At 35.4% G+C, this 27,750-nt stretch overlaps 1 protein-coding gene across 1 annotated transcript in view; it reads right to left on the reverse strand.

Annotated features, from left to right (window-relative positions):
* Window positions 1-7,952: 7,952 nt before the first annotated feature.
* The window catches only part of LOC139900955 (uncharacterized), a 49,381-nt gene continuing 29,583 nt past the window's right edge, over window positions 7,953-27,750 (reverse strand). The window contains exon 4 of the mRNA XM_071883700.1: window positions 7,953-8,127. Coding sequence (XP_071739801.1) covers window positions 7,953-8,127 — 175 coding nt within the window. The remainder of the gene's footprint in view (window positions 8,128-27,750) is intronic.

The following is a 27,750-nucleotide window of genomic DNA, read 5'->3' on the forward strand; positions in this document are numbered from 1 at the left end:
TAGATGGGGGGGAAGAACAACCTCTCTACCAGGAACAGCAGGAGTGTCTGTTGTAGCAAGAACACTATCAAGTGTTTCAGTGGGAATGAAAGGACCGTCAGTAGTAATGCCAGGCATGAGTGGTCAATTGACTCAAGATGAAGCAGAAACCTAGCCTTCCAGGTTTCATACTCATCTTCATCAAACTTAGGTGGTCTATTGGATGACCCATCTTCAAGGTAAGTTGAGTTTGTATATGCAGCCATGGGGGAATTCGGATCCAAGATATTAAGTTATCAAGATTGAAGCTCTGATACCAGTTGTTGGTCCCTTGATTAACAACAGGAGTATTGTAGAAGGGGGTGAATACAATTCTTTTTGATTATCTTAACAATTTGAGCAAATTAGTATTCATACAAGTAAATTAGATAAGAGTCAAAAGTAATTTTTAACAGTTATTCTTTATTGATATAAATCACAAAAAATCACAACTATCATTGGCGGAATGATAGTTGGTTGATACAGATTTACCTAAGTTATAGCTATCAAGGTTATCTAAAGCTATTACACGTTTGGACTCTTAATAAATAAAACTCACACCACTAGTTGTTACAATAGTGAATACTTCAATTTATATTAGTCCTATTAACCGTGTAATTGTTCTATTGTCCACTGGTACATAGGATGTCTGTACTTGTGGGGACAACTGCATCAGAGAACATGCTCTCTTCTTTCCTCTTTGGTAGCTATTTGCATGAACACCCCAATTCGATTTGGCACCATTATCTGATTAAACAAATAGAATGTTGTGTTCCCTAGGCGTTGACAAAGAATAACACATGTCTGCACATGTGTTAAACTTCTGCATTCCCGTGTGATCTTGTAAGTTCACTTGTCAGCCGCCGACGCGTGTCCTTTTCTGTTCAACTTTGTCTTCGACTTCTGTTGAATACTACAATTAATGTAGACCACTCAGGAAACCACTATGCTTGTAATAGAGCATAGCTGTCTTGTGTAGTAGGCTGCTTACCAGCTATGTTGGTTCTTCTATGCTGAGTCACTTGATATTATTGAAATATAGGGTACACATCATGTGCTAATTGAAGAATACTGTCTACCTTGTACTGGTAGACTAGGCAGCATACTAAACACTCGACACATAAATATTTTCTCTCTATACATAAACAAATCTATGCTGGCTGCACATAACATTTTAGTGTACATATCTGCTGTTTTGTCATAATTAAATCCTTAATTGCTTTGGGGACTCAACATATCATAACCACCCACAACTCTCGGTAACTTCGTAATAAAATCCATGGCAATACCTTCCCACTTCCACTCGGGAATCTCATGTTGTACTAAAAGTTCGGACATTTTTTGATGTTCAGCTTTAACCTTAGGACAGGTCAGACACTTAGCCACATAAGTAGCCACATCAGCCTTCAAATTAGGCCACCAATATACCTCTTTGAGATCATGATACATCTTCTCTGAACCAGGGTGAATAGAGTATCTAGACTTATGAGCTTAATCTAAAACAAGTTGTCGTAAGTCACCAAATTTTGGAACCTAAAGATGTCCCGCAAAATACCGAGTACCATCTGTTCGTACCTCAAATTGTTTACTCAAGCCTCTGACCTTCTCGTTTGTAACGACCCAACTTCGATTACCAAAACACGCCACAAATTTTTTTTAAAGCTAAACAGTGGTCTGGCCACGGAAATTGCGCGGTGCGCATCAGTTTGCGCGGCGCGCATTAATGCGTGAAACTAGGTCAGAACCCACTCCTGGCACCAGGTACCTGTGCTCCCCCATTTGCGCGGTGAGCAACTTTGTGCGCGGCGCGCATTACTACATAAAAGATGCTGTTGGACAGTTTTTACATACAAAACCAAACTTCCCAAAAACACAATCACTTACATCATGAAATCGTTACGACCAAAAGTAGTTTAATCAAATCCAAAGGTTTCGAGTTTACAAAAAGGGTACGATGACCCATACATCATCAATAGTATTTTCGACCCACGAGTTTAAATACCAAACAAAAGACGAGCATGGTGTTTGGGGTTAAACTACCCAAAACCTAGGTCGAATCACAAAGCCTCCACTATCATAACAAGAGTGGGTGAATTTCTAATCCAAACGAATACCCTTGCCTTTGTCTACGCCGGAGCCTAAAAAGATTAAAGAACGAGAGGGTAAGCAAAACGCTTAGTGAATGCAATAGTTATACATATACATATATAACCTACTTACTTGCAACCACTTAAACAATTACCGCACACATGCTAGCAATATAATTAGCATACCATCGCAAAGTATAACGCTAAATCTCCAATATCATAAGCTAGCACAACAATATCATATAACACGAACGATACAATATGCTACACTACAACACACAACCATGGTTAACCAATCGTACGAGGGAATGGCACTGTCGAAAGGCCATCGAAGTTCACAACATCCAATAGTGTATTTAACACCGCGTATCACTAACCACCGGGTGGCATCTTAACACCTCGATACTTCACCCCGAGTGGTGTCTTAACACCTCGACACTTCACCCGTCATATTTCTTAGAGTGGCAACTTAACACCTCGATGCTTCACCCCTTCATAATTTCCGGAGTGGTGTCTTAGCACATCGACACTTCACTCGTCACGTGAAACATGGTGTCTTAGCACCTCGACACTTCACATCTCATGCTACACAAATAAATACATTATATACGTACACGCATAATTATTCCACTCACCTCTTATCCGAAAGAAGTGAAAACAAGTAAGCACTCACGCTTCGTTCGTCAATAAAATTTACCTATTACATTATTATAATCATCAACACATATCCCCTTGGACTCACAAACCACCCAATTAACCACAAAGTGCAATATTCACCCTTTTGCACTTTTAATGCTACCCAAAGGTCCAATTTCCACAAGGCTAGTGTCCGCGTTCGCGAAATATGCATTTACTCCTCTTTTGACCCTTAAACACATTCTAGCCTATTTCATTCACAAAATCCATTTTGACACCCAAAATAGGGTCAAACTCAAGCTTTCACTAATTTCACACACAAATCTCTTTTAATCAAGTTCACCAAGTGTTTTGACACTTAAAAGTTCAAAATATACACACACTTAAACTTTTGAACACAAAACACAACAAATTGGGTTTTTACATAACTAATCAAACCCCTAAACCCCAAATCTTGCCCTATTTACGGTTGAAACACAAATAAGTCTCACTTATGAACTTTAAACAAGAATTAACCTCAAAATTTGTTTAGAGACTCACCACAATGCTAAAGGAGGTGCTAAGAAGCAAGAACACCAAGATTTGAGCTTGATCTAGCGAAAAAACCCATTTGAATCACTCAAGATCTCACTTTCTCACTCTAATCTCTCTCTAAACTTGAATGAGAAGAAGATGAGGTTGGTGTGTGAGAGTAAATGAGTTTTGGATAACCCTTGACCAGTTTTGTGGCCTCAAACCCGGATCCAAAGTGAAAAGACCAATATACCCACTTCAAAGTGGAATAAAAACGAGATAAGCTGTCAGCAGGATCTGCGCGCCGCGCGGACAGATGCGCATCGCGCATTTCCTCTGTCACAAAATTCAGCTAGCATTTATTATATATACAATATATACAAATCGATTTCCGGTCTTACAACGCTCCCCCACTTGATTCTGATTGCGTCCTCGCAATCCAAGCCGCATGACAAGCAGAAATATACACCAAAACAAACTCCTCGGATTCCCTTGTGAACTCGGAACCCTTTCGATGACGCCATTGGACTTTAAAAGTCCTTACTTCCTTGTTGCGCAATATTTTAACCTTCTCATCAAGAATGGCAATCGGTTAATCAACATATTCTAACTTGTTATTCAAGGAAATCTCATCCAACGGCACCCACGTCGAGTCATTTGCAAGACACTTACAGAGGTGGGAAACATGGAATGTGTTATGAATCCCCGCAAGCTCTTTGGGTAACTCTAGTCTATACGCGACTTCACCGACACGATCCAAGATCTTGAAAGGACCAATAAATCGAGGAGCTAATTTTCCCCGTTTTCGAAACCGAATAACACCCTTCTACGATGAAACCTTTAGCATCACCATGTCACCTTCTTGGAACTCAATCGGTCGCCTTCGTTTATCGGCATAACATTTTTGTCTATCTTGCGCCGCCTTAAGTCGAGCCCGGATCATCTTGATCTTACTATTCATCTCCAAAACCAAATCGGTATTCCCGATTTCCCTTTGTCCCACTTCACCCCAACAAATAGGAGTTCGACACCTTTTCCCATAAAGCATCTTATACGGTGGCATTCCAATACTAGCATGGTAACTATTGTTGTATGAGAATTCGACCAAAGGCAAGTGTTCATCCCAACTACCACCGAAATCAATAACACACGCCCGTAACATATCCTCCAACGTTTGATTCGTACGCTCGGTTTAACTGTCCGCTTGAGGATGATACGCCGTGCTCATCTTCAATTGCGTACCCATATCTTCATGAAACTTATTCCAAAATCGAGATGTGAAACGAGTATTTCGATCCGAAACAATAGATATAGGAACCCCATGCCTTGATATCACCTTTTTGATAAACAATTTAGACAAGGCCTCCGACGATATCGTCTCCTGGATAGGAAGAAACAATGCACTTTTCATCAACCAATCAACTATCACCTAAATCGTATCAAATTGAGCCCACGCCGTTTTCGGTAACTTTATAATGAAATCCATGGTAACGTGCTCCCACTTCCATTTCGGGACTTCTATTAGTTGTAACATACCATACGGCTTTTGGTGCTCGGCCTTAACTTGCAAACACGTAACGCATTGTTCAACATACTTAACAATGTCACGTTTCATGCCGGCCCACCAATACTCTTTCTTCAAATCAAGGTACATCTTCATCGCACCCGGATAGATTGAATACTTTGACTTATGTGCTTCATCAAGTAGCACTTTCTCCCATCTTAGGCTCCCACACTCTTCCTTGAAAGGACAACAAACCATGTGGGCTAAGGTAATTCACTCCGTTTGCCCCATGATTTGCTCTTCATACTTGTTGTTACCAAAAGCTTCAATTTGAATCTCACCAAGCTTTACCAGAAAATCGTTAGTAATAGTCATGCGTAACGATCCTACTCGTATCGCCGGATGTTGAATCTTTCAACTCAACACATCAGCGACCACATTCACCTTACCTGGATGATAAAGTGTCTCACAATCATAATCCTTTACCACATCCAGCCATCTTCATTGACGATAATTCAAATCTCGTTGGTTAAAGAGATGTTTCAAACTCTTGTGGTCCGAATAAATCGTACTCTTCACACCATACAAGTAGTGATGCCAAATCTTCAACGTATGAACCACCACTGCCAATTCGAGATCATGAGTCGGATACCTCTTTTCGTGTTCTTTCAATTGTCGAGAGGCGTAAGCGATGACTTTACCTCGTTGCATTAGGACATACCCGAGCCCATTTAATGAGGCATCACAATAAACCGTCATATCTTCAATTCCTTCCGGTAATACCAACACCCGAGCTTGACACAATTTCTCCTTTGACAATTGAAAAGCAATTTCTTGCTCATTTTCCCAATTAAATCTCACATTTTTTCTTGTCAACTTTGTTAATGGAAAAGCGATTTTAGAAAAGTCTTGGATAAACTGACGATAATAACTGGCCAATCCGAGAAAACTTCAGATTTCCGTTGGTGTAGTCGGTCGTTCCCAACTCTTTACCGTCTCAATCTTCCCCTGATCTACTTGAATACCTTCTTTATTCACAATATGGCCAAGGAATTACACTTCCCTTAGCCAAAATTCACATTTTGAGAATTTAGCATACAATTTTTCCTTCCGCAATGTCTTCAACACTTTGCGCAAATGGTGTTCATGTTCCTTCATACTCTTAGAGTAGAAAAGTATGTCGTTAATGAACACAATTACCGACTTGTCCAACATAGGTTGGCACACTCGGTTCATAAGATCCATGAATTCCGCTGGTGCATTCGTAAGACCAAAGGGCATAACTAAAATTCAAAATGCCCGTAACGAGTTCGAAAGGCCGTTTTCTCAATATCTTCCTCACGGAACTGCATTTGGTGATAGCCGGATAGTAAGTCAATTTTAGAAAAATACGTCGCACCTTGGAGTTGGTCAAACAAATCATCAATCCGACGCAATGGATAACGATTCTTGATCCTCACTTTGTTCAACTCCCGATAATCAATGTACATCCTCATACTACCATCTTTCTTCTTCATGAATAAAACCGGAGCGCCCCATGGCGAAGCACTCGGTCGGATGAAACCCTTTTCAATCAACTCTTGGGTTTGATTCAACAACTCTTGCATTTCCATTGGTGCTAAATGATAAGGAGTTTTAGCAATAGGAGTAGCCCCCGGATCTAACTCGATGCAAAATTCAACTTGTCTTTCTGCCAGAATACCCGGTAACTCATCCGAAAAAAGGTCTTCGAATTCATTAACTACCGGAATTTCACGAATGGATGGTGGCTCTTCACGAGTATCAACTACATGGGCAAGAAAAGCGATGTCACCACTACTAAGGAAACGACGTGCCCGTGCATAAGTGCATAATGGCACAAGTCTCCTACGCCTATCACCATGAATAATTAACTCTCCCTCACCTGGGGTCTTTACACGAATGAACTTCTAATGGCATGAAATATTGGCTCTACAACGGTCGAGCCAATCCATACCAACCACGATATCAAACTCACCCAAAGTCATCGGGATAAGATCGATTTTAACCGTTTCGGCTCCAAACACAACATTACAATCTTTACTCACATCAACCTCTAGCATCGTCTTACTATCCGCTATTTCAACTTCTACCAGATGACTTAACTTAGCTAGCGGTTTGTTAAGCTTATGCACAAATCTTGGAGACACAAACGATAAATTAGTACCGCTAGCAAATAGTATCCTTGCCTGATTAGAGTTAACCACGAAAGTACCTAAGACAACTTCATTGGATTGTTTGGCTTCATCATTAGTCATCAAATAGTTGCGTCCCCTAGCGTACCCGCCGCCTTCACCATACAAATTGGGACACTCCGACTTTCGACGTCCTTGCTTTTGATAATTAAAACATGTGAGTTTGTTTGTGGAAGATGGGTTCGGAAAATCGCGAGCCATATGACCCTTTTGTCCACAATTGTAGCACTTATAAGAAAAATCCCCAGAGGCACCCTTCTTCACGCTATTAACAGTTTCGGAACCCTTCTTGTTCTTTTTACTTGAAAAGTTCGAATGACTTGAACCTTCAAATTTTCTCCTAGAGAAAGAGAAATCACTTCTTTTCGGGACCTCCAGTTCGAAACCCTGAGCCAACTCAAACAAATTTTCAAAAGACTTAGCCATTCCCCGATTAATCTTACCTTTCAACTCATCGCTTAAAGTACGATAGAAATCTTGCATCAACATGTGATCATCACCCACATACTCCGGACAAAAACGAGGCTTTGACAAGAAGGTAGACTTGAGAGTAACCAAGTCCATCGAACCTTGTCGCAAATTTCGCAACTTGTCCCGGATTCTATTAAGGTCGGCTTGAGTTCGGTATTCCTTAAAGAATTCCTTTTTAAACTCTTCCCACGACAAGCTCATACATTGCTCTTCGCCATACAACTGAATTTTATCATCCCACCACAACTTAGCCTCTTCACGTAAAATACTAGAACCATATCTCGTTTTCTTCTCAGGAGGGCATTCACCGGTACAAAAATCCAACTCGATGTTAGAGATCCAACATGTACTTTTCAACGGATCTCTCACCCCATTAAACATAGCAGGTTGAGCATCCTTGAAGTTCTTGTAATGGAAGTCTCGCCTTCCATGTCCACCATTACCATCACCCCCCTCACTATGATGATTAATGTTTCTAGCCTCGAATGCATCTTCGATTGCAGCATTCATTCATTCGTTGATTAACTCGGTTATTTGCTCATCAACCGATTCTTGGAAGACCTTTTTGACATCCGCGAGAAATCCCGCTCTTTGACTTTTAAAGATGGCCTCAACCTTAGCCGTGAAGTCGAAGTCTTCGCTCGTACCTCCGTTATCGGTATCGTGCCTGTTTCTCATCTTCATTCTATAAAATGGAATAGGTTAGACAACGAAACAAACGAGAATGATATATGTACACCACACCGCCCCATCTTGCTCAATAATCATCGTACATTGCTTGTTTAACACGATTTGCACCCATAACAATGGTAGCTAGTCATTGTTACGTGAGCACGCCTCATTAACTCGCTAGTACAATGTCTATCTCGCTTGATGATCAAACACAACACGAAACAATTATCATATAGTTAGTTAACCGAACCTAGGCACTAACCAAGCCTAGTTCGACCCGTATCCTACAAGTCCCGCATATATCTAAGCACACATAAAAGTCTAAGTCTAGGCACCTATCTCAAGTCGCCTAAATCCCTCAGACCATGCTCTGATACCACTTGTAACGACCCAACTTCGATTACCAAAACACGCCACAAATTTTTTTTTTTAAGAAAAACATTGGTCTGGCCTGGGAAATTGCGCGGTGCACATCAGTTTGCGCGACACACATTAACGCGTAAAACCAGGTCAGAACCCAATCCTGGCACCAGGTACCTGTGCTCCCCCATTTGCGCGGTGAGCAACTTTGTGCGCGGCGCGCATTACTACATAAAAGATGTTGTTGGACAGTTTTTACATATAAAAAACCAAAATTCCCAAAAAACATAATCACTTACATCATGAAATCGTTACGACCAAAAGTTGTTTAATCAAATCCAAAGGTTTCGAGTTTATAAAAAGGGTACGATGACCCGTACATCATCAATAGTATTTTCGACCCACGAGTTTAAATACCAAACAAAAGACGAGCATGGTGTTTGGAGTTAAACTACCCAAAACCTAGGTCGAATCATTAAAGCCTCCACTATCATAACAAGATTGGGTGAATCTCTAATCCAAACGAATACCCTTGACTTTGTCCACGCCGGAGCCTAAAAAGAGTAAACAACGAAAGGGTAAGCAAAACACTTAGTGAATGCAATAGTTATACATATACATATATAACCTACTTACTTGCAACCACTTAAACAATTACCGCACACACGCTAGCAATATAATTAGCATACCATCGCAAAGTATAACGCTCAATCTCCAATATCACAAGCTAGCACAACAATAGCATATAACACGAACGATACAATATGCTACACTACAACACACAACCATGGTTTACCAATCGTACAAGGGAATGGCGCTCGCGAAAGGCCATCGAAGTTCACAACATCCATTAGTGTACTTAACACCGCGTATCACTAACCCCCGGGTGGCATCTTAACACCTCGATACTTCACCCCGGGTGGTGTCTTAACACCTCGACACTTCTGTTAGGACCCCGAAGTTGTATAGTGTTAATGTGAAATAAGCTTAAATGATGGTTCCTTAGAAGAGGGCTATATAGTGTTAATGTGTTAATGTGTACTTCTGTTAGGACCCCGATTTCTATTTTATATATTTATATAAATTAAATAAAACTTATATTTTTACAAACTGAAATAAAAATAAAGAAACTTTTACAAAAAGAAATTTTATATATATATAACAAACTCTTAAAAATATATAAATTTTGTTTTTCTTTTCTGTTTATGGTTTTTATATTTTTAATAATTAAAATGTATTTTTACAAATGAAAACTAAAAATCTTTTTTTTTTATAGATAGCGTTTCGCTTCCGGCGTTTAAGCAAGTCCCCGACAACGGCGCCAAAAATACTTGATGTGCGTAGAGGTGTATACAAAATAGTTATATTTTTACTACAAAATACTATTAAATAGATACAATTTTACACAAGTTATTTATTTATTTATTTATAGAGTGGATATACCTAAACCTTGCTACAACACTTATAGGCAGTGTACCTAATCGTACAGTAGTGTAGTTTTTAGTAAGTCCGGTTCGTTCCACAGGGAGCTTTAGCCAAGTTTAACGCTATATTTTTAAAACTATATTTGTAAATATATAAATATATATATAAGTAGTATTATTATTATAAAAGGGGGTTTTTACCGTTTAATGACCGGTTTGTCAATTTTAAAACTTTAGTCGCAGTTAAAACCTAATGTAAAATATTAAAAATAAATAATACTTAATTTAAAGTGTAAAGTAAATAACAATAATGAAATTGCGATTAATAAAATGATGATAAATAAAATTGCGATAATTAAAAAGTACGATAATTAAAAGTGAAATTAAAATAAAATGACAGTAAATAAAAGTGCGATAATTAAAAGTGCAATTAAATATGAAATAAAGGAAATTAAATATGAAATAAAGGAATTATGCTTATTTAAACTTCCGTAATCATGATGTTTGACGTGTTGATTTTAGTTTATTACCATGGGTTAATTGTCCTTTGTCCTGGATTATTCAATATGTCCATACGGATTTGTCCATAATAGTCCATCAGTCATAATCATAAAATGCGGAAGTCTTCGTCAAATTATTCTTATTCCCGAAGTCAAATATTCCAACTAATTGGGGATTCGAATTGTAACAAGGTCTTAATACTTTGTTTAATGAATACACCAAGTTATCGACTTCGTGTAGTCCAAGGTTTTACTACTTTGTTAACAATTACCCCAATTACCCTTGAATGTAATACACCCCTGTTTCAACAAGTCTATTGATTATTAATCCATCCCCGTGTCCGGTCAAATGAATAATTATTGGTATTTATAGATATCCCGCCCACCGTACCCAGTCAAGCGTATGTGGTTATATATAAATACGTCAAATTATAAGTCTATATATTAAATTAACGAGGTATCATTTAGTTAATATAAAGCCCATTAATAGCCCATAGTCTAATTTCCACAAGTGTCGTTCTTTTATTCAAACCCCAATTATGGTCTAAAACCCAATTACCCAATTTTAATATTTAGCCCAACATCACGATTACTTCGGCTTAAATAAGCATAATAATTACTTAGCTACGAGACATTAATTTAAAAAGGTTAAACATAACTTACAATGATTAAAAATAGCGTAGCGTTACACGGACAGAATTTCGACTTATACCCTTACAACATTCGCTAACATACCCTTATTATTAAAATTAAAATTAAAATTAATATATATATATATATATATATATATATATATATATATATATATATATATATATATATATATATACACGTAAGAAGAAAGAAGAGAAAAAGTTGTGTTTAAGTTCGCTCAACAAACTGCTTTTTATAGGGATGTGGCCTGACTTCTGCTACCATGCGATTGCATGGTTTTATAACTGCCAGGCCATGTGATCACATGGCTTGCTTTTCCAGCTCACATGAGTTTGTTTCCTAGCTTGCCGACGGTTTATAAATAGATATATAATATATAAATAATTTTAAGAATTATTAAATATTATATTATATTTATGTGCATAGTTGACTTGTAATTTTTAGTCCGTTTCGTTGAGAGTTGACTCTGGTCCCGATTCCGGATTTTCGAACGTCCTTTCGTACAATTTAATATCTTGTATTTTGCATTTTGCGTCTTGTACTTTTGTAATTTTGAGACGTTTCTCACCAATAATTTGAACCACTTTGATTGTACTTTGTACTTTTGAGCTTTTTGGTCGTTTGCGTCTTCAATTCGTCGAATCTGTCTTTTGTCTTCACTTTTTATTATTTAAACGAATATCACTTGTAAATAGAACAATTGCAACTAAAAGCTTGTCTTTCTTGCAGGATAATGCTATGAAATATATGTTCGTTTTTAGCATTATCAAATATTCCCACACTTGAGCGTTGCTTGTCCTCATGCAATATAGTCTTGAAATAAAAATACTAGAATCACTTCTTTATTCTTCACACTTTGTACATCAGTGATTTCTATACGGCGGTATGAACAATGGTATTAACGTTGTGGTTTACAGTCCCACATGACTATGAAAATTTAGATCCTTAAGGAAATTGGATCTTTATGAAAATATTTGATCTTTTGAAAATTAAATCTAGCTTTTATCCTAGATAAGTTTTCCAGAATAACCCTTCACCGGTGTTTGCAAATTATTTTTGTGGGTTTGGTGGGTTTCAAATTTGAAAATTTTAGCTCAAAACTTGCGGTTTTGTGTCACCCACTTGCTAACCTTGTATTGGGAAAGCCGAATGTCTAGTATACTTGCTTCATATATTTCCTTTCGGTAAACTACCTTCCGATTGTAAAGGAAAGTGTTGAACAAGCAACTGTAAAAGCAATGTCCCTTGACATGCTTTTAATTATGGTCTATATCGTGTCGGATGCAATTACTATCCTTCGTAGGAGCAATAGTAAAGATCACCCTATAGTTTTTCGGTCTGGCACAAGGTCCTGTCTTCGACCATGCTATGCAACCACCGTTCTTACGGTTGACACCCGATTTGGTTCAGGTGACCTAATGAATTCCAGTTGGATTCCTATTTTTTACGTTCAATGGTAATGAACGTATTGAAAATAGGGTTTTTAGAAAACAAATCGGTTTGTAATTTGATTAAAATATTTTCTCGTTCAAGCTCGAGTTTAGATATCATCGAATTCTATGAGTTTGTAATTCTCAATCTTTAAAGTCAATCTCAATGATTGAGTAATATCAGGCTTAAAAGCTGATTTTTAATCTTTAAGGAGATTATCCTTTCTGGGGGTCTGATTCATTAGTCTTATCAAGCTAATTTTCACGGTGCCCTCCCCATTTTACGAGACAGATCCTCTCATGGTTAGGATAAGTCTGACCACATGGCGACCCTGTTTGATGCTGAGGTCCGTGGATTTCCAACTGATTTTCGAGAAAACTTTTCAAGGTTTTTCGTAGACTCTACAACTGATCTGGACGATAACTTCCTGACCTAAATCAAGAAGCGCGTTTCTTTTTCGGAAGACTTTACTTCCTTTTAATGATGGAATTGATTCATCGTGTAGATCCATATTTCTTTCAAATATATTACATTAAATTGGGTAAAACTGATAAAATTGTCCAAAACAAAAGTATCTTCAGTTATTTGTACAAAAATATGTGATATATGTTTTAAATAACTTGGTAAATCTTTCCCACACTTGGCTTTTATTTTCCTTTCTTTGCCTTTTTATTGTCCTCTATTCCATTTTAAATGAATTCTAACATTTTGGGTTGTTTCTCAATTTATGTCCTTTCCGAGGTAACAATAATTTCGGTGTTAACACCTAATTTTATCGTTCATAAATATGTATAAACATGATTTTGAGTTCATTTATTTGAAAATTTTGAAAAATTTTACTAGAATTGGGTGGTCAATATATAAGACTAGGGCTGTTCTTTATTATCAGAGAGCACTAGATTCTAATACAACTACTGCGTTACTAGTATTTTTAATGGTAACCAAGTGTTTAAGTCAAAAAAAAATTTAAAAAATCTGAAAGAATTTAACCCCTTCCCACACTTAAGATCTTGCAATGCCCTCATTTGCAAGAAATCAGTAACAATTTAAATTATTGAGGGTGATTAGCGTAGAAAAATGATTAAATTTTACCAAAGTTTCCAAACATATTGGCGTTTGTTTGCTGAATGATAAATGATGCACATCATTTGTTCATTTCATCTTGTTGTTACATCACATTTGATTTCGTTTTGTCGTCAAAATTAGTAGCTTTTGCTGAACTTAATGCCAGTCTTTGAAAATGCGCTGTTTTATCCTGTTGTGTACAATTGATAATATACATACATACAAATATAAACATGCATGGTAATTTGAATTGGGACTTAACATCCCACTTTCAAATCAAATATGAAATATTAGTACAACATAATAAAAATATTAAATATTACAATAAAAGTATCAATATTTGTATGCTTAAACATAAATAAATAAAAATAATAAAAAGATAAAAATCATAAAAATCACCAACGGAACTATATCAATCTGGATAGGGGTTCCAGTTCATGTCATCGGTCGGGTTCCATGGTTGGTGATAGGTGTACTGGTAGGCCTGGTTAGGGTCGTAGAGAGTATATGGTGGTCTCATCTCGGGCTGGTGTGGAGGAGAGTAAGCGGGTCGGGTCGGTACGTAGTGATCCTGAAGTGATAGCCGACTCATGATCTGATGCTGATGATAGTCCCATCTATCATGCTGTCGTTGCCTGGAATGCTCGTAATCATTCCGGGCTTGCCACTACTCGTACCGTCTATGTCTCTCCTCGTTTGTCATTTCTACTTCATCTACACGCCGGTAGATGTCAGTCATAGCCTCCCTAATGACATCCCTTATGTCATCCGCTTCCTCCATTTCCTCATCTGAACCTCTCTCTACCTGTGGATGACGAAACGTAGTGATCCTGAGGTCGGGTCGAAACGTAGTGATCCTGAGGTGACAGCCGGCTCATAATCTGACGCTGATGATAGTCCCATCTATCATGCTGTCGTTGCCTGGAATGCTCGTAATCATTCTGGGCTTGCCACTGCTCCATCCGTCTAAATCTCTCCGCGTTTGTCATATCTACCTTATCTACACGCTGGTAGACATCAGTCATAGCCTCCCGAATGACATCCCTAACGTCATCCGCTTCCTCCATCTCCTCGTCTGATCCTCTTTCTACCTGCGGATGACTACCTACATAGGGTATTGCCTGATTGCATCTGCTCTTCAATACCTTAGCACCCTGATAGACCCGCAATCCTAAATGCTCAACATGTTCCCTACATACCATAAGTGGACCCCCTTGATCCCTATCTACACCCAAATACTCTCCAATGAGAGTAACAAAAATACCTCCTCCTATTATTCCCCCTTCCTGTATTTCTTCTACCATCTTAGACAAATAAAAACCAACACAGTAAGGGATATTAACAAAGCCTCTTGGATCTCGAATACACTTTAGGCAAAATAAATCATGTAAGGTCATTTTCTCCTTGTTGTGACCTCTCTGTGTAATCGAGTTATCCAGAAATCTATGAATAATACGAAGTTCGGCTTTGTTAATATGTAAGTAGGTATGTGCTCCTGCCCGCCCAAAAACATTAAAATCTGACATACGCCTCCAGACGGCGTTAGCATCAAAATTCCTATCTACCCTTTCACCATGATAAATCAAATTCATACAATCGGGTAGTAGCAAATCAGTGGGCGTATATATCTGTAAAGCCCTGGCCATGTCCAGCATGGACATCCTGTACATCCTACGGCCAAGTATAAATCTAAGAAAACTTCTATCATCTAAACTATCTACATCCGCATTAAGTGAAATAGTACTCATAAGCTCAACGCACCATTCCTTATATACAGGCCTACGAATGGTGAATAAACGTTCCCAATCGGGAAAAGAAGAGCTGCCATACCTTTGGATCAAATGCTGTCTAACTGAGTTAACTAGTTGGACCCTTTTCAAAGGCTCCCAATCGATTACCCTTGGCACTTCTACATTTTTCGGTATCAGTTTGAATTTGTTACTTTGATATGTTGAGTAATCTTTCCAGCTTAGATCAAATCTTAGATTGGGATGCAACTGTTCTTCATGAATCGTCGAATGTTGTACTATCGGATGCATGGGAAATACTACGAAGGCATCAACATATTCTTGATGCGGATCATAATAAGGTACGTGTTGATCAGGTTGTTGTTGTTGTTCCTGTTGTTGCTCCGGTTCATATTGCATTTCTGGTTCAGGTTCTGGAGCAGGTTGTCTAGATGATGATGATGCACCATCAGTATTAGTAAATCTCTGCAAAACACATTAAACACAAAATTTGTGCATCCAAATATGCATTAGTGTTAGCAAAATAACAACTTGAAACAATTACAATAACATGTTTAATCAAAATTAAACTTATACACATTTTCACAATTTTAACAATTCTACACTTTTTCAAATAAGCATATATGAAAATGTTTACAAAAAGTTCATAAGCATTCAACTCAAATAACATGTTAAAATAACCATTACTAGCAATTAAACAAGTTTCAAATGGCATTTATATCAATTTAATCAAGTTCATGAATTTTATACCTAAAAAGTCCACTTTAATTCTCAAAAATCATGTTTATGATCAAAGTTTGGATCATTTAGCTACCTAAACATGTTACACTACTTAATTTAGCAATAATTCATGACAAAAATCGGCCATAACCTTTTTATATCAAAAAGCCTCAAATTGCTCAAGAACACAAACCCTAGATTCCTAAAAATTTTGAAGTTTTTGGCTTCAAATCATGTTAAATAGCATCAATCTAGGTTATACATGCATAATATACTAACAATTTAACTCTAATTACACTAGAAATTAACAAAATCAAATTAGAAAAAATATAGCTCAAGAACACTAAAAATCAAATTTAAAGAGGTTTAGGGATAAAATTGTTACCCTTCTTGATAAACTTCTTATCAAATTCATGATTAGAGCGAGAAATTTGACGAATTATAGTAAAAAATTACGAATTTTAGAGGTGATTTGGGAGAATTTTCGGGTGTTTGTGTATGTGTGGAGAGAGACAGAGAACAGACGAGCTGGTTCTTGTAACCTGACCTGATTTCGGTCCTCATGCGATCGCATGAGGTTGATGGCCAAACCCCATGCGATCGCGTGGGGGTCTGGTATTTTTTTTTTATATAAAAACCTTTTAATTAATGAAACATAAGTTAATTAAATTTTAAAAATTTTGTTTTCTTTTTAGGAGTGAGGGCGTTTCGGATCGTTGTCCTAGTCCGTCTCTCAACAAAGTTTTAAAATTTGTCATTTTTAAGCGCAGTTTTAAAAGTAAAGATTTTTCGGATCGTTGTCCTAGTCCGTCTCTCAACGACCTAGTTTTCAACTCACGACGAATTTTAAATATCAAATTTTTAACTTAATGAAATAAAGTAAATTTTTGTTTTTAAATTCACACCAAACTTAAATTTAAAATTCATAAAATTAAAAATTTTATAAGAATTAAAAATTCACACTAATTTTATATTATATTTTTATTTTTATACATACAAACTTATATTAAAATATTTATTTTTCAAATATTTACAAACTTAAATATATTAATTTAAAAAGATTACAATATTAATTTTAAAAACAAAGTAAAAATAAAATTAAAGATCTTTTTGGTCTTTTATCCCACTTTAATCAATCAAATATTATCAAAAATATACGCCCCTCTTTTCGGTAAAGTAATTTCGGTTCAACGACCTAGTTTTACTCCTGACGAATTTTCGAAATATTTTGGTTTGATTGATTAAAGATATTTATACCTTAAGAATAAATGGTAAATTTCGCAGTGATGTAATAAATTTTTGTATGATATCAATAATTTTGGTTACGCATACCTAATTTTATTGAATACCAATTTAATACTTTATAGCGAACGATTCAGCGTTTATTATCAAAAGGTTAAAAGCAATAAAAAAAAACTGTACATACATACCTGTGAGAAAAATTCTCAGAGACCTGCTTTAGCCGACTCATAGGAGAGTCGTGTGATTTGGTTCTCCATATCTACGTAAGCATAACCTCAAATCTTCAATATCTTTTCTTCTAAACATATACGCGGTCCTTCTCTGCATAGAGTAACAAATTCGGTATTTGAATATGTTTGATTATTTGAACATTTACCTTCGTGTGACCATTTTCCGCATTTATAACATCTTTCAAGGTGTCGTGCTCTTCTTTTTGTTGCGGATTTTGATTTTCCTTTTCCAAAATGTATCTTATGATGATCTTTTCTGAGTTCTTTTCTTACTCCGTCCATTTTGCCTCTTATGAATGATACCAGTTCACTCGGAAGTGTGTCATTATTATGTTTAGTAATCATAGCGTGTAGCATTAGACCATGGTTAAGATCAAAGGAATTCTTCATCTCATAAAACCTAAAAAAAATCAGAATGGGGGGAGAAGACTAGTTCTTTAGGGTCTGCTAGGGAAAGACCATTCGGATTCCATTCTCGAGAACTACACGAAAACAGAATATCTAACTCTAACAGAAATACATATTACCCTAAAAAGATTCGAACCCCCCACATTCAGTTAGATGTGGTGTTGAAATTGTGATTAACTTCGTTTTCAATTGGATCATCAACAACTTGTATATCTCTGACTTTTACTTCAATCCATTTGTTGATTTCCTCCGTAACTTTCAGAAATTCAACTAATATCGCCTTTTCTTTAAGCGATAAATTGGATACTAAACGGTTACATAACTTAAAGTTCCCCTTAATCTTAGCATCGTGAATCCGTTTATAAGGTTTCTTCGTTGAACTGTTAAAAACGGGTTCATCTAATTTCGTATCATCATTAAGTGTTTCTTCATCTTCCCCACACTTATGTGTTTTTATTGGTTTAACAGTTTTGGTTGGTGGAGATCTAAACTTTCGGTTCACAAAGGTGATCGATTTATCACCATCCCTAAGTGTCATTCTACCTTCTCTTACATCAATGAATGCCTCGGTGGTTGCTAAAAATGGGCGACCTAAAATTAGAGGAATATCAAGGTTTTCTTCCATATTAATAACTATGAAGTTTGCAACAAAGGTCAAACTTCCCACATTAACAATTAGATTATTTGCTATTCTAATCGGGTGTTTAATGGTTAGGTCAAATGATTGAACACCTATTTTGGTTGGTTTTAATTTACCCATACCTAATCTTTTGTATAAGGAAAGAGGCATAATATTTGCACTTCCTCCTAAATATGCGAGTCCATTATATATAGCACCATTATTAAGTAAGCAAGAAATGGTAAATTCACCCGGGTCTCCTGCTTTAGTAAGTTGAGTTGGTTTGTAAACCTTTTTCGGGTGTTCTTTTCTTGGTTCTTTCACTTCTATTTGAACTTCTTGTTCACATTTTTCTTCGTTTCTTGGAATGGGAGGTTTGTATAAGAATTCTTCTTCATCACTCCAATTTGAATCCTCCTCATTTTTAATTTTGATTTTTCATATGCTGTTGATAACATATTTATGTTTTCATTTTGAGGGTTTTCTTGAGTGGTGAAATTATGATTGACTTCATTGTCAACTTCCATCGGACCATGTATGTAATGTTTAACTCTATGACCATTAACTTTAAATTCAATCCCATTTGAATTTATTAATTCTACTGTTCCGTATGGGAAAACTCTTTTGACTATGAATGGTCCAGACCATCTTGATTTCAATTTTCCAGGAAATAGCTTGAATCGTGAATTGGAAAGAAGAACTCTGTCTCCTTCTTTAAATTCTTTTGAACTTCTGATTCTTTTATCATGCCATTTCTTCGTTCTTTCTTTATAGATTAACGAATTTTCATATGCTTCATGTCTTAATTCTTCTAATTCGTTTAGTTGACTTAATCGTAGACGTTCGGCTTCATGTAAATCAAGATTACATGTCTTCAAAGCCCAAAATGCTTTGTGTTCAATTTCTACTAGAAGATGACATGCTTTTCCGTAAACAATTTTGAAAGGTGTGGTTCCAATTGGAGTTTTATAGGCTGTTCTAAAAGCCCAGAGTGCATCCTCCAATTTCATGGACCATTCCTTCGGATTTGATCCTACGGTTTTCTCTAGAATACGTTTTAATGCTCGGTTGGTATTTTCAACTTGTCCACTTGTTTGTGGATGATAAGCGTTTGAGATTTTATGAGTCACTCCATATCTTTTGAGAACTTTCTCAAGTTGATTATTACAAAAATGAGTACCCCGATCACTTATTAATGCTTTCGGAGTTCCAAACCTAGCAAAAAGACGCTTTAAGAAGTTGACTACAACTCGTGCATCATTAGTTGGGAGATCTTGTGCTTCTGCCCATTTAGATACATAATCAATGGCAATGAGAATGTAGAGATTATTATGAGATTTTGGAAATGGACCCATAAAGTCAATACCCCAAACGTCAAATACTTCACATACTTGAATGACATTTTGTGGCATTTCATCACGTTGACTTATTTTTTCGGCCCTTTGACAAGCATCACAGGATTTGCAAAGAAGGTGTGCGTCTTTGAAAATTGTAGGCCAATAGAATCCAGCATCGTAAACTTTTCTTGCTGTGAGTTGAGGCCCATAATGCCCTCCTGTTGGTCCTGTGTGACAATGGTTTAAGATTTGACTAGCTTCATCTCCAAATACACATCAGCATATTATTCCATCGGGACAACTTTTAAACAAATGTGGATCTTCCCAGAAATAGTGTTTTATATCACTAAAGAATTTCTTTCGTTTTTGGTACGACAACCCTTTTTCAAGCAATCCACATACTAAATAGTTTGCATAGTCTGCAAACTATGGAATTTCATTATAATCTATCTTCAATAGATATTCATCTGGAAAGTTGTCTTGTATGGCCGATTCATTTAGAACTTCTAATTCAGGATTTTCAAGACGAGAAAGATGATCAGCTGCGAGATTTTCTGCTCCCTTTTTATCTCGGATTTCAATATCGAACTCTTGTAAGAGTAAGATCCAACAGATTAATCTTGGTTTAGCATCTTGTTTTGAAAATAGGTATCTAAGAGCAGAATGGTCAGTATAGACCACCGTTTTAGCTAGAACGAGATATGAACGAAATTTGTCAAAAGCAAAGACAATAGCAAGGAGTTCTTTTTCAGTAGTCGTATAGTTCATTTGTGCTCCTTGTAACGTCATACTAGCATAATAAATAGGTTGAAATCGTTTTTCAATCCTTTGTCCTAAAACGGCTCCCATTGCAAAATCACTTGCATCGCACATTAGTTCAAACGGTAGATTCTAATTTGGAGTTATCATGATCGGCGCATTAGTGAGTTTCTCTTTAAGAATATTAAAAGATTTGATGCATTCATCTGAAAAGATGAATGGTGCATCTTTTTCTAGGAGTTTATTCATAGGAGTGGCAATTTTAGAAAAATCTTTTATGAAACGTCGGTAAAAACCGGCATGCCCTACAAAACTCCTAACTCCTCTAACATTGGTAGGATGTAGAAGTTTAGCAATTACAACTACTTTAGCTCTATCCACTTCAATTCCTTCCTTTGAAATTTTATGACCGAGAATGATGCCTTCTTTAACCATGAAATGGCATTTCTCCCAATTAAGTACTAGATTTGATTGTTCGCATCTAATAAGCATTCGTTCAAGATTAACTAGACATGTTTCAAATGTATCACCGAAGACTGAAAATTCATTCATGAAAACTTCCATGGATTCTTCTATCATGTCGTGAAAAATCACCATCATGCACCTTTGAAAGGTTGCAGGGGCGTTGCAAAGTCTAAATAGCATGCGTTTGTAAGCAAAAGTACCATAAGGGTACGTGAATGTGGTTTTCTCTTGATCTTCGAGTGCTATTGGGATTTGAAAATATCCGGGAAAACCATCAAGAAAACAATAGTAACTGTTTTCGGCTAATCTTTCTAAAATTTGATCAATAAAAGGTAAGGGAAAGTGATCTTTTCTGGTGGCGTCATTTAATTTTCTATAATCAATACAAACACGCCATCCTGTAACAATCCTAGTAGGAATAAGCTCATTTTTTTTCATTTGTGATGACAGTCATGCCACCTTTCTTAGGTACGCATTGAACTGAGCTTACCCATGGACTATCAGAGATTGGATAAATTAAACCTGCATCTAGCAGTTTAATAATTTCTTTCTTAACAACATCTTGCATATTAGGATTTAGTCTTCGTTGGCGTTGCACATACGTTTCATGACCTTCTTCCATAAGGATTTTATGTGTGCAATACGAAGGACTTATTCCTTTAATATCATGAATCTTCCATGCAATAGTTGGTTTATGAGCTTTTAACACAGAAATGAGTTGAGATTTTTCATTTTCAGTAAGAGAAGACGATATTATTACAGGTAATTCAGATTCAACATATAAATAAGCATATTCCAAATGGTTTGGAAGTGGCTTTAACTCTAATGTCGGTGGTTCTTCTATCGATGATTTATATCGATATCTGTCTTCTTCTTTTAGCATTTGAATTTCTTCTGTTGTTGGTTCATATCCATTAGCCATAAGTGTAGCTAACATTTCAGTTTCATCAATTGGTTCAGTTCCTTCTCCTAAAGAACATTCTCCTGTTCCTTGTAATTCTGGAAATTCTTCTAATAATTCTGCATGTGAATCTATAGTTTGAATATAATAACATGTATCATCTGCAGATTGCGGTTGTTGCATGGCTCTATCAACTGAAAAGGTAACACTCTCGTCCTCTATACTTAGGGTCAGTTTCTTATCGAAAACGTCTATTATTGCTTTAGCCGTGTTTAAGAATGGTCTTCCTAATATGAGAGGAACTCGGAAATCTTCTTCCATGTCCAGAATAACAAAATCTACTGAAAATACTAAAGTACCAACTTTAACTAGCATGTTCTCCATTATCCCTCTAGGATATTTTACTGATCGATCGGCTAGTTGTATGCTTATTCATGTTGGTTTCAATTCTCCAAAGTCTAGTTTAGCGTATAGTGAATACGGCATTAAATTTATACTAGCACCTAAGTCTGCCAATGCTTTTATTGAACTAAGACTACCCAGAAAACATGGAATCGTGAAACTTCCTGGATCTGATAATTTTTCTGGTATCTTATTCAACAGCACTGCAGATCAATTAGCATTCATAGTAACAGCCGAGAGTTCTTCCATTTTCTTTCTATTTGTGATTAGATCTTTCAAGAATTTAGCATATCTAGGCATTCCTGAAATCACATCAATGAAAGGAAGATTTACATTTATTTGTTTAAACATATCCAAGAATTTGGATTGCTCGGCTTCAAGTCTCTCTTTTCTCATTTTACTTGGGTAAGGAAGTGGTGGTTGGTATGGTTTAACATAAAGTTTTGCCTTAACTGTGTTATCTTCATTAACCTTTTCAACTACCGGTTCTTTTTCCTTATCTTGATCAGGCTGTGGTTCTTGTGGAGTAGGAATAGCTTCGTTATAAATTACAGGTATTTCAGGTGGTTTAAGTGAAATACCACTTCTTGTGGTAATGGCTTTAGCTGTTTCATTCCGGAGGTTAGCATTTGTATCACTAGGTAGACTTCCTGGTTTTCTTTCACCTATTAACCTTGCTAGGTTGCTTACTTCTTGTTCCAGATTTTGAATAGAAGCTTGTTGATTTCTAAATGCTTAAGCATTTTGTTCATTGGTTTGTTTTTGAGATGTGAAAAATTACGTTTGAGATTCAACTAGCTTCGACATCATATCTTCTAAATTTGGCTTTTTATCATCGGTTTGTGGTGGTTTATTTGGAAAAATAGGTCTTTGCTGATTGTAAGTATTATTGGATACTTGTTGATTGCTAGGACCTTGTTAGTTATTGTATGGAACATTTCGGTTATAGTTCTGATTTTGATTGTAGATTGGTCTTGGCGGTTGATAATTATTCTGATAATTATTTCCAGGCCTTTGGTTCATGTATGAAACATTCTCTCTTTGTTCCATTGTTTGTTCAATACTGAGACAATCTTTTGTCAAATGTGGTCCTCCACACCGCTCACAACTAATTCTTATTGAGTGAATATCTTTAGTCATCTTTTCCATTTGTCTCTCGACAGCGTCTATCTTTGCAGAAATGGAATCTAAGTCATGGCTAGAATCGACTCTAGCTGCTTTAGATGATCTAACGATATCTTTTTCTTGGTGCCACTCATGTGAGTGGGAAGCAGTGTTATCAATAATTTTGTAAGCGTCAGTTGCGGTTTTCTTCATAATGGAACCACCAGCTGCTATATCGATGTCTTTTCTTGTAGTGATGTCGCATCCTTGGTAGAATATTTGTACTATTTAACAGGTGTCTAAACCATGTTGCGGACATCCTCTTAATAACTTTCCAAATCTTGTCCACGCTTCATATAGATTTTCATTTGGCTTTTACGTGAACGTAAAAATTTCTCCTTGAAGTCTTACGGCTTTAGATGCCGGAAAGAATTGTTTAAGAAAATTTTCAACTAAAACATCCCATGTATCAATCGCCCCTTCAGGTAACGATTCTAACCAATCTTTGGCTTCTCCCTTTAAAGTTCAGGGAAATAATATAAAATATATCTGTTCATCCTCCACTTCTCTTATTTTAAATAGAGTACAGATCCTATTAAACGTACGAAGATGTTCATTTGGATCTTCCTTCGGCGCACCACTAAATTGGCATTGATTTGTTACCATGTGTAGGATTTGTCCTTTGATGTCATAATCTGGCGCATTAATGTCTGGTTGAGTAATTGCGTGACCTTGGCCAGTGCGTTTAGCTCTCATTCGGTCTTCCATACTTAGAGGTTCCAGATTTTCCATGATTGAATTTGTTGAATCTGAATCACTAGAAGATTCTGATTTAATGGGTTGTTCCTCGACAATCTCCGTTTGAATGATTGGTGGTTCCGGGGGAAAGATTAATGGTTCAGGATCTCTGAATTGTCCCTGAATATCCTCCGGATTCTCAATTATGAGGTCGGGTTCAAAAAATGGATTATCGGAAATTTGAATTGGAGTACTTGGTCGACTGGATGATGATTCTAAAAAAAAATCAACGGCGACAATATTGGCTAGATGTCTTGATCTGGTTACAGGTGGTGAACGTATAAAAGGTGGTGAACGTTTTGCTCGGTGCATTCACTGAATATCCTATTAGTTATAAAATATAAAAATTATATAAGTTATCAAATTAATAGACTTTTCTGCTTTTGCCCACGTTTCGAATAGCCAATAGATGCAGCAGGGAGCCAGAACCCTTTAAATCGGAAGCTCACAACTCAGCCACTAACAAATCCAACTATTACTACGAATCAGAAAATTTGGATGTCTATCAATTTAACCACTTAAAATAATTTTTCGTTGAAATTTAAAGAAATTTTAGAGAAGAAATAGAAAATTCTATGTCCTAAAAACTAGAGTGGCGAAAAATAAGAAAGAAAAACAGCGCGTCGAAAAATGTCAAAAAATAAAAGGTCGAAAAATAATAAAAAGAACGTAGCGCGTCGAAACTTAAAAGTCTAAAAACTAAGAATTAAAAGCTGCGTCTAAAAATATTAAAGCTTAAAAGGAATTCTATATCCAAAACAGTATAAACATAAAAAGTACTAAAATTTATAAAAACGGTGTCGCAAAATTCTAAAACACCTAAATCTTAGTCTAAAGAAAAAGTACTTAAGGGATTTTACAGCAAAGCCTAAAAATCTAGAAATAAAAATAACTACGGCAAAAACTATGACTTAAAACTAATTACGAACGAAAAATACAAATATTACGCTAAAACAAATAAAAAGATACAAAATATAAAAATAAACTTAAAGTTGTAAAAAGTACAATTTTTATAAAAATATTACTTTTATATTATTTATTTTATAAAACTATTAATTTTATATATTTATAAAAACTAATTAAACTTAAAATACAAAAATATAAAACTAAAACTTAATTATTATTATAATAAACCCTAATTAGGGTTTTAATTAATTAATAATAATTATTATTATTATTACACCGTGATTAATGCTGAAAGAGGTCAAACCTGGCGTGTTAGGGCCAGTCATGCGATCGCATGATATTGGAGTTAAAACTCCATGCGGTCGCATGGATTAAGTATCCAGGCCAGAATATGGGCTGCTACAGTACCGGGCCGAGAGATTTTACTTTTATATATATATTTTTTTCTGTTTTATATATTTATATAAAAATATTTATATAAATTAAATAAAACTTATATTTTTACAAACTGAAATAAAAATAAAGAAACTTTTACAAAAAGAAATTTTATATATATAACATACTCTTAAAAATATATAAATTTTGTTTTTCTTTTCTTTTTATGATTTTTATATTTTTAATAATTAAAATGTATTTTTACAAAAGAAAACTAAAAATCTTTTTTTTTATAGATAGCGTTTCGCTTCCGGCGTTTAAGCAAGTCCCCGGCAGCGGTGCCAAAAATACTTGATGTGCGTAGAGGTGTATACAAAATAGTTATATTTTTACTACAAAATACTATTAAATACGATACAATTTTACAAAAGTTATTTATTTATTTATAGAGTGGATATACCTAAACCTTGCTACAACACTTTAGGCAGTGTACCTAATCGTACAGTAGTGTAGTTTTTAGTAAGTCCGGTTCGTTCCACAGGGATCTTTAGCCAAGTTTAACGCTATATTTTTAAAACTATATTTGTAAATATATAAATATATATATAAGTAGTATTATTATTATAAAAGGGGATTTTTACCGTTTAATGACCGGTTTGTCGATTTTAAAACTTTAGTCGCAGTTAAAACCTAATGTAAAATATTAAAAATAAATAATACTTAATTTAAAGCGTAATGTAAATAACAATAATGAAATTGCGATAAATAAAATGACGATAAATAAAATTACGATAATTAAAAAGTACGATAATTAAAAGTGCAATTAAAATAAAATGACAGTAAATAAAAGTGCGATAATTAAAAGTGCAATTAAATATGAAATAAAAGAAATTAAATATGAAATAAAGGAATTATGCTTATTTAAACTTCCGTAATCATGATGTTTGACGTGTTGATTTTAGTTTATTACCATGGGTTAATTGTCCTTTGTCCTGGATTATTCAATATGTCCATACGGATTTGTCCATAATAGTCCATCAGTCATAATCATAAAATGCGGAAGTCTTCATCAAATTATTCTTATTCCCGAAGTCAAATATTCTAACTAATTGGGGATTCGAATTGTAACAAGGTCTTAATACTTTATTTAATGAATACACCAGGTTATCGACTGCGTGTAGTCCAAGGTTTTACTACTTTGTTAACAATTACACCAATTACCCTTGAATGTAATCCACCCCTGTTTCAACAAGTCTATTGATTATTAATCCGTCCCCGTGTCCAGTCAAATGAATAATTATTGGTATTTATAGATATCCCGCCCACCGTATCCAGTCAAGCGTATGTGGTTATATATAAATACGTCAAATTATAAGTCTATATATTAAATTAACGAGGTATCATTTAGTTAATATAAAGCCCATTAATAGCCCATAGTTTAATTTTCACAAGTGTCGTTCTTTTATTCAAACCCCAATTATGGTCCAAAACCCAATTACCCAATTTTAATATTTAGCCCAACATCACGATTACTTCGGCTTAAATAAGCATAATAATAACTTAGCTACGAGACATTAATTTAAAAAGGTTAAACATAACTTACAATGATTAAAAATAGCGTAGCATTACACGGACAGAATTTTGACTTATACCCTTACAACATTCGCTAACATACCCTTATTATTAAAATTAAAATTAAAATTAAAATTATAATATATATATATATATATATATATATATATATATATATATATATATATATATACGTAAGAAGAAAGAAGAGAAAAGGTTGTGTTTAAGTTCGCTCAACAAACTGCTTTTTATAGGGATGTGGCCTGACTTCCGCTGCCATGCGATCGCATGGTTTTATAACTGCCAGGCCATGTGATCGCATGGCCTGCTTTTCCAGCTCACATGAGTTTGTTTCCTAGCTTGCCGACGGTTTATAAATATATATATATATATATATATATATATATATATATATATATATATATATATATATATATATATATATATATATATATATATATATATATATATATATATATAAATAATTTTAAGAATTATTTAAATATTATATTATATTTATGTGCATAGTTGACTTGTAATTTTTAGTCCGTTGCGTCGAGCGTTGAGAGTTGACTCTGGTCCCGGTTCCGGATTTTCGAACGTCCTTTTGTACAAT

Source organism: Rutidosis leptorrhynchoides, chromosome 3 (assembly GCF_046630445.1).
Source record: "Rutidosis leptorrhynchoides isolate AG116_Rl617_1_P2 chromosome 3, CSIRO_AGI_Rlap_v1, whole genome shotgun sequence".
Taxonomy (NCBI): domain Eukaryota; kingdom Viridiplantae; phylum Streptophyta; class Magnoliopsida; order Asterales; family Asteraceae; genus Rutidosis; species Rutidosis leptorrhynchoides.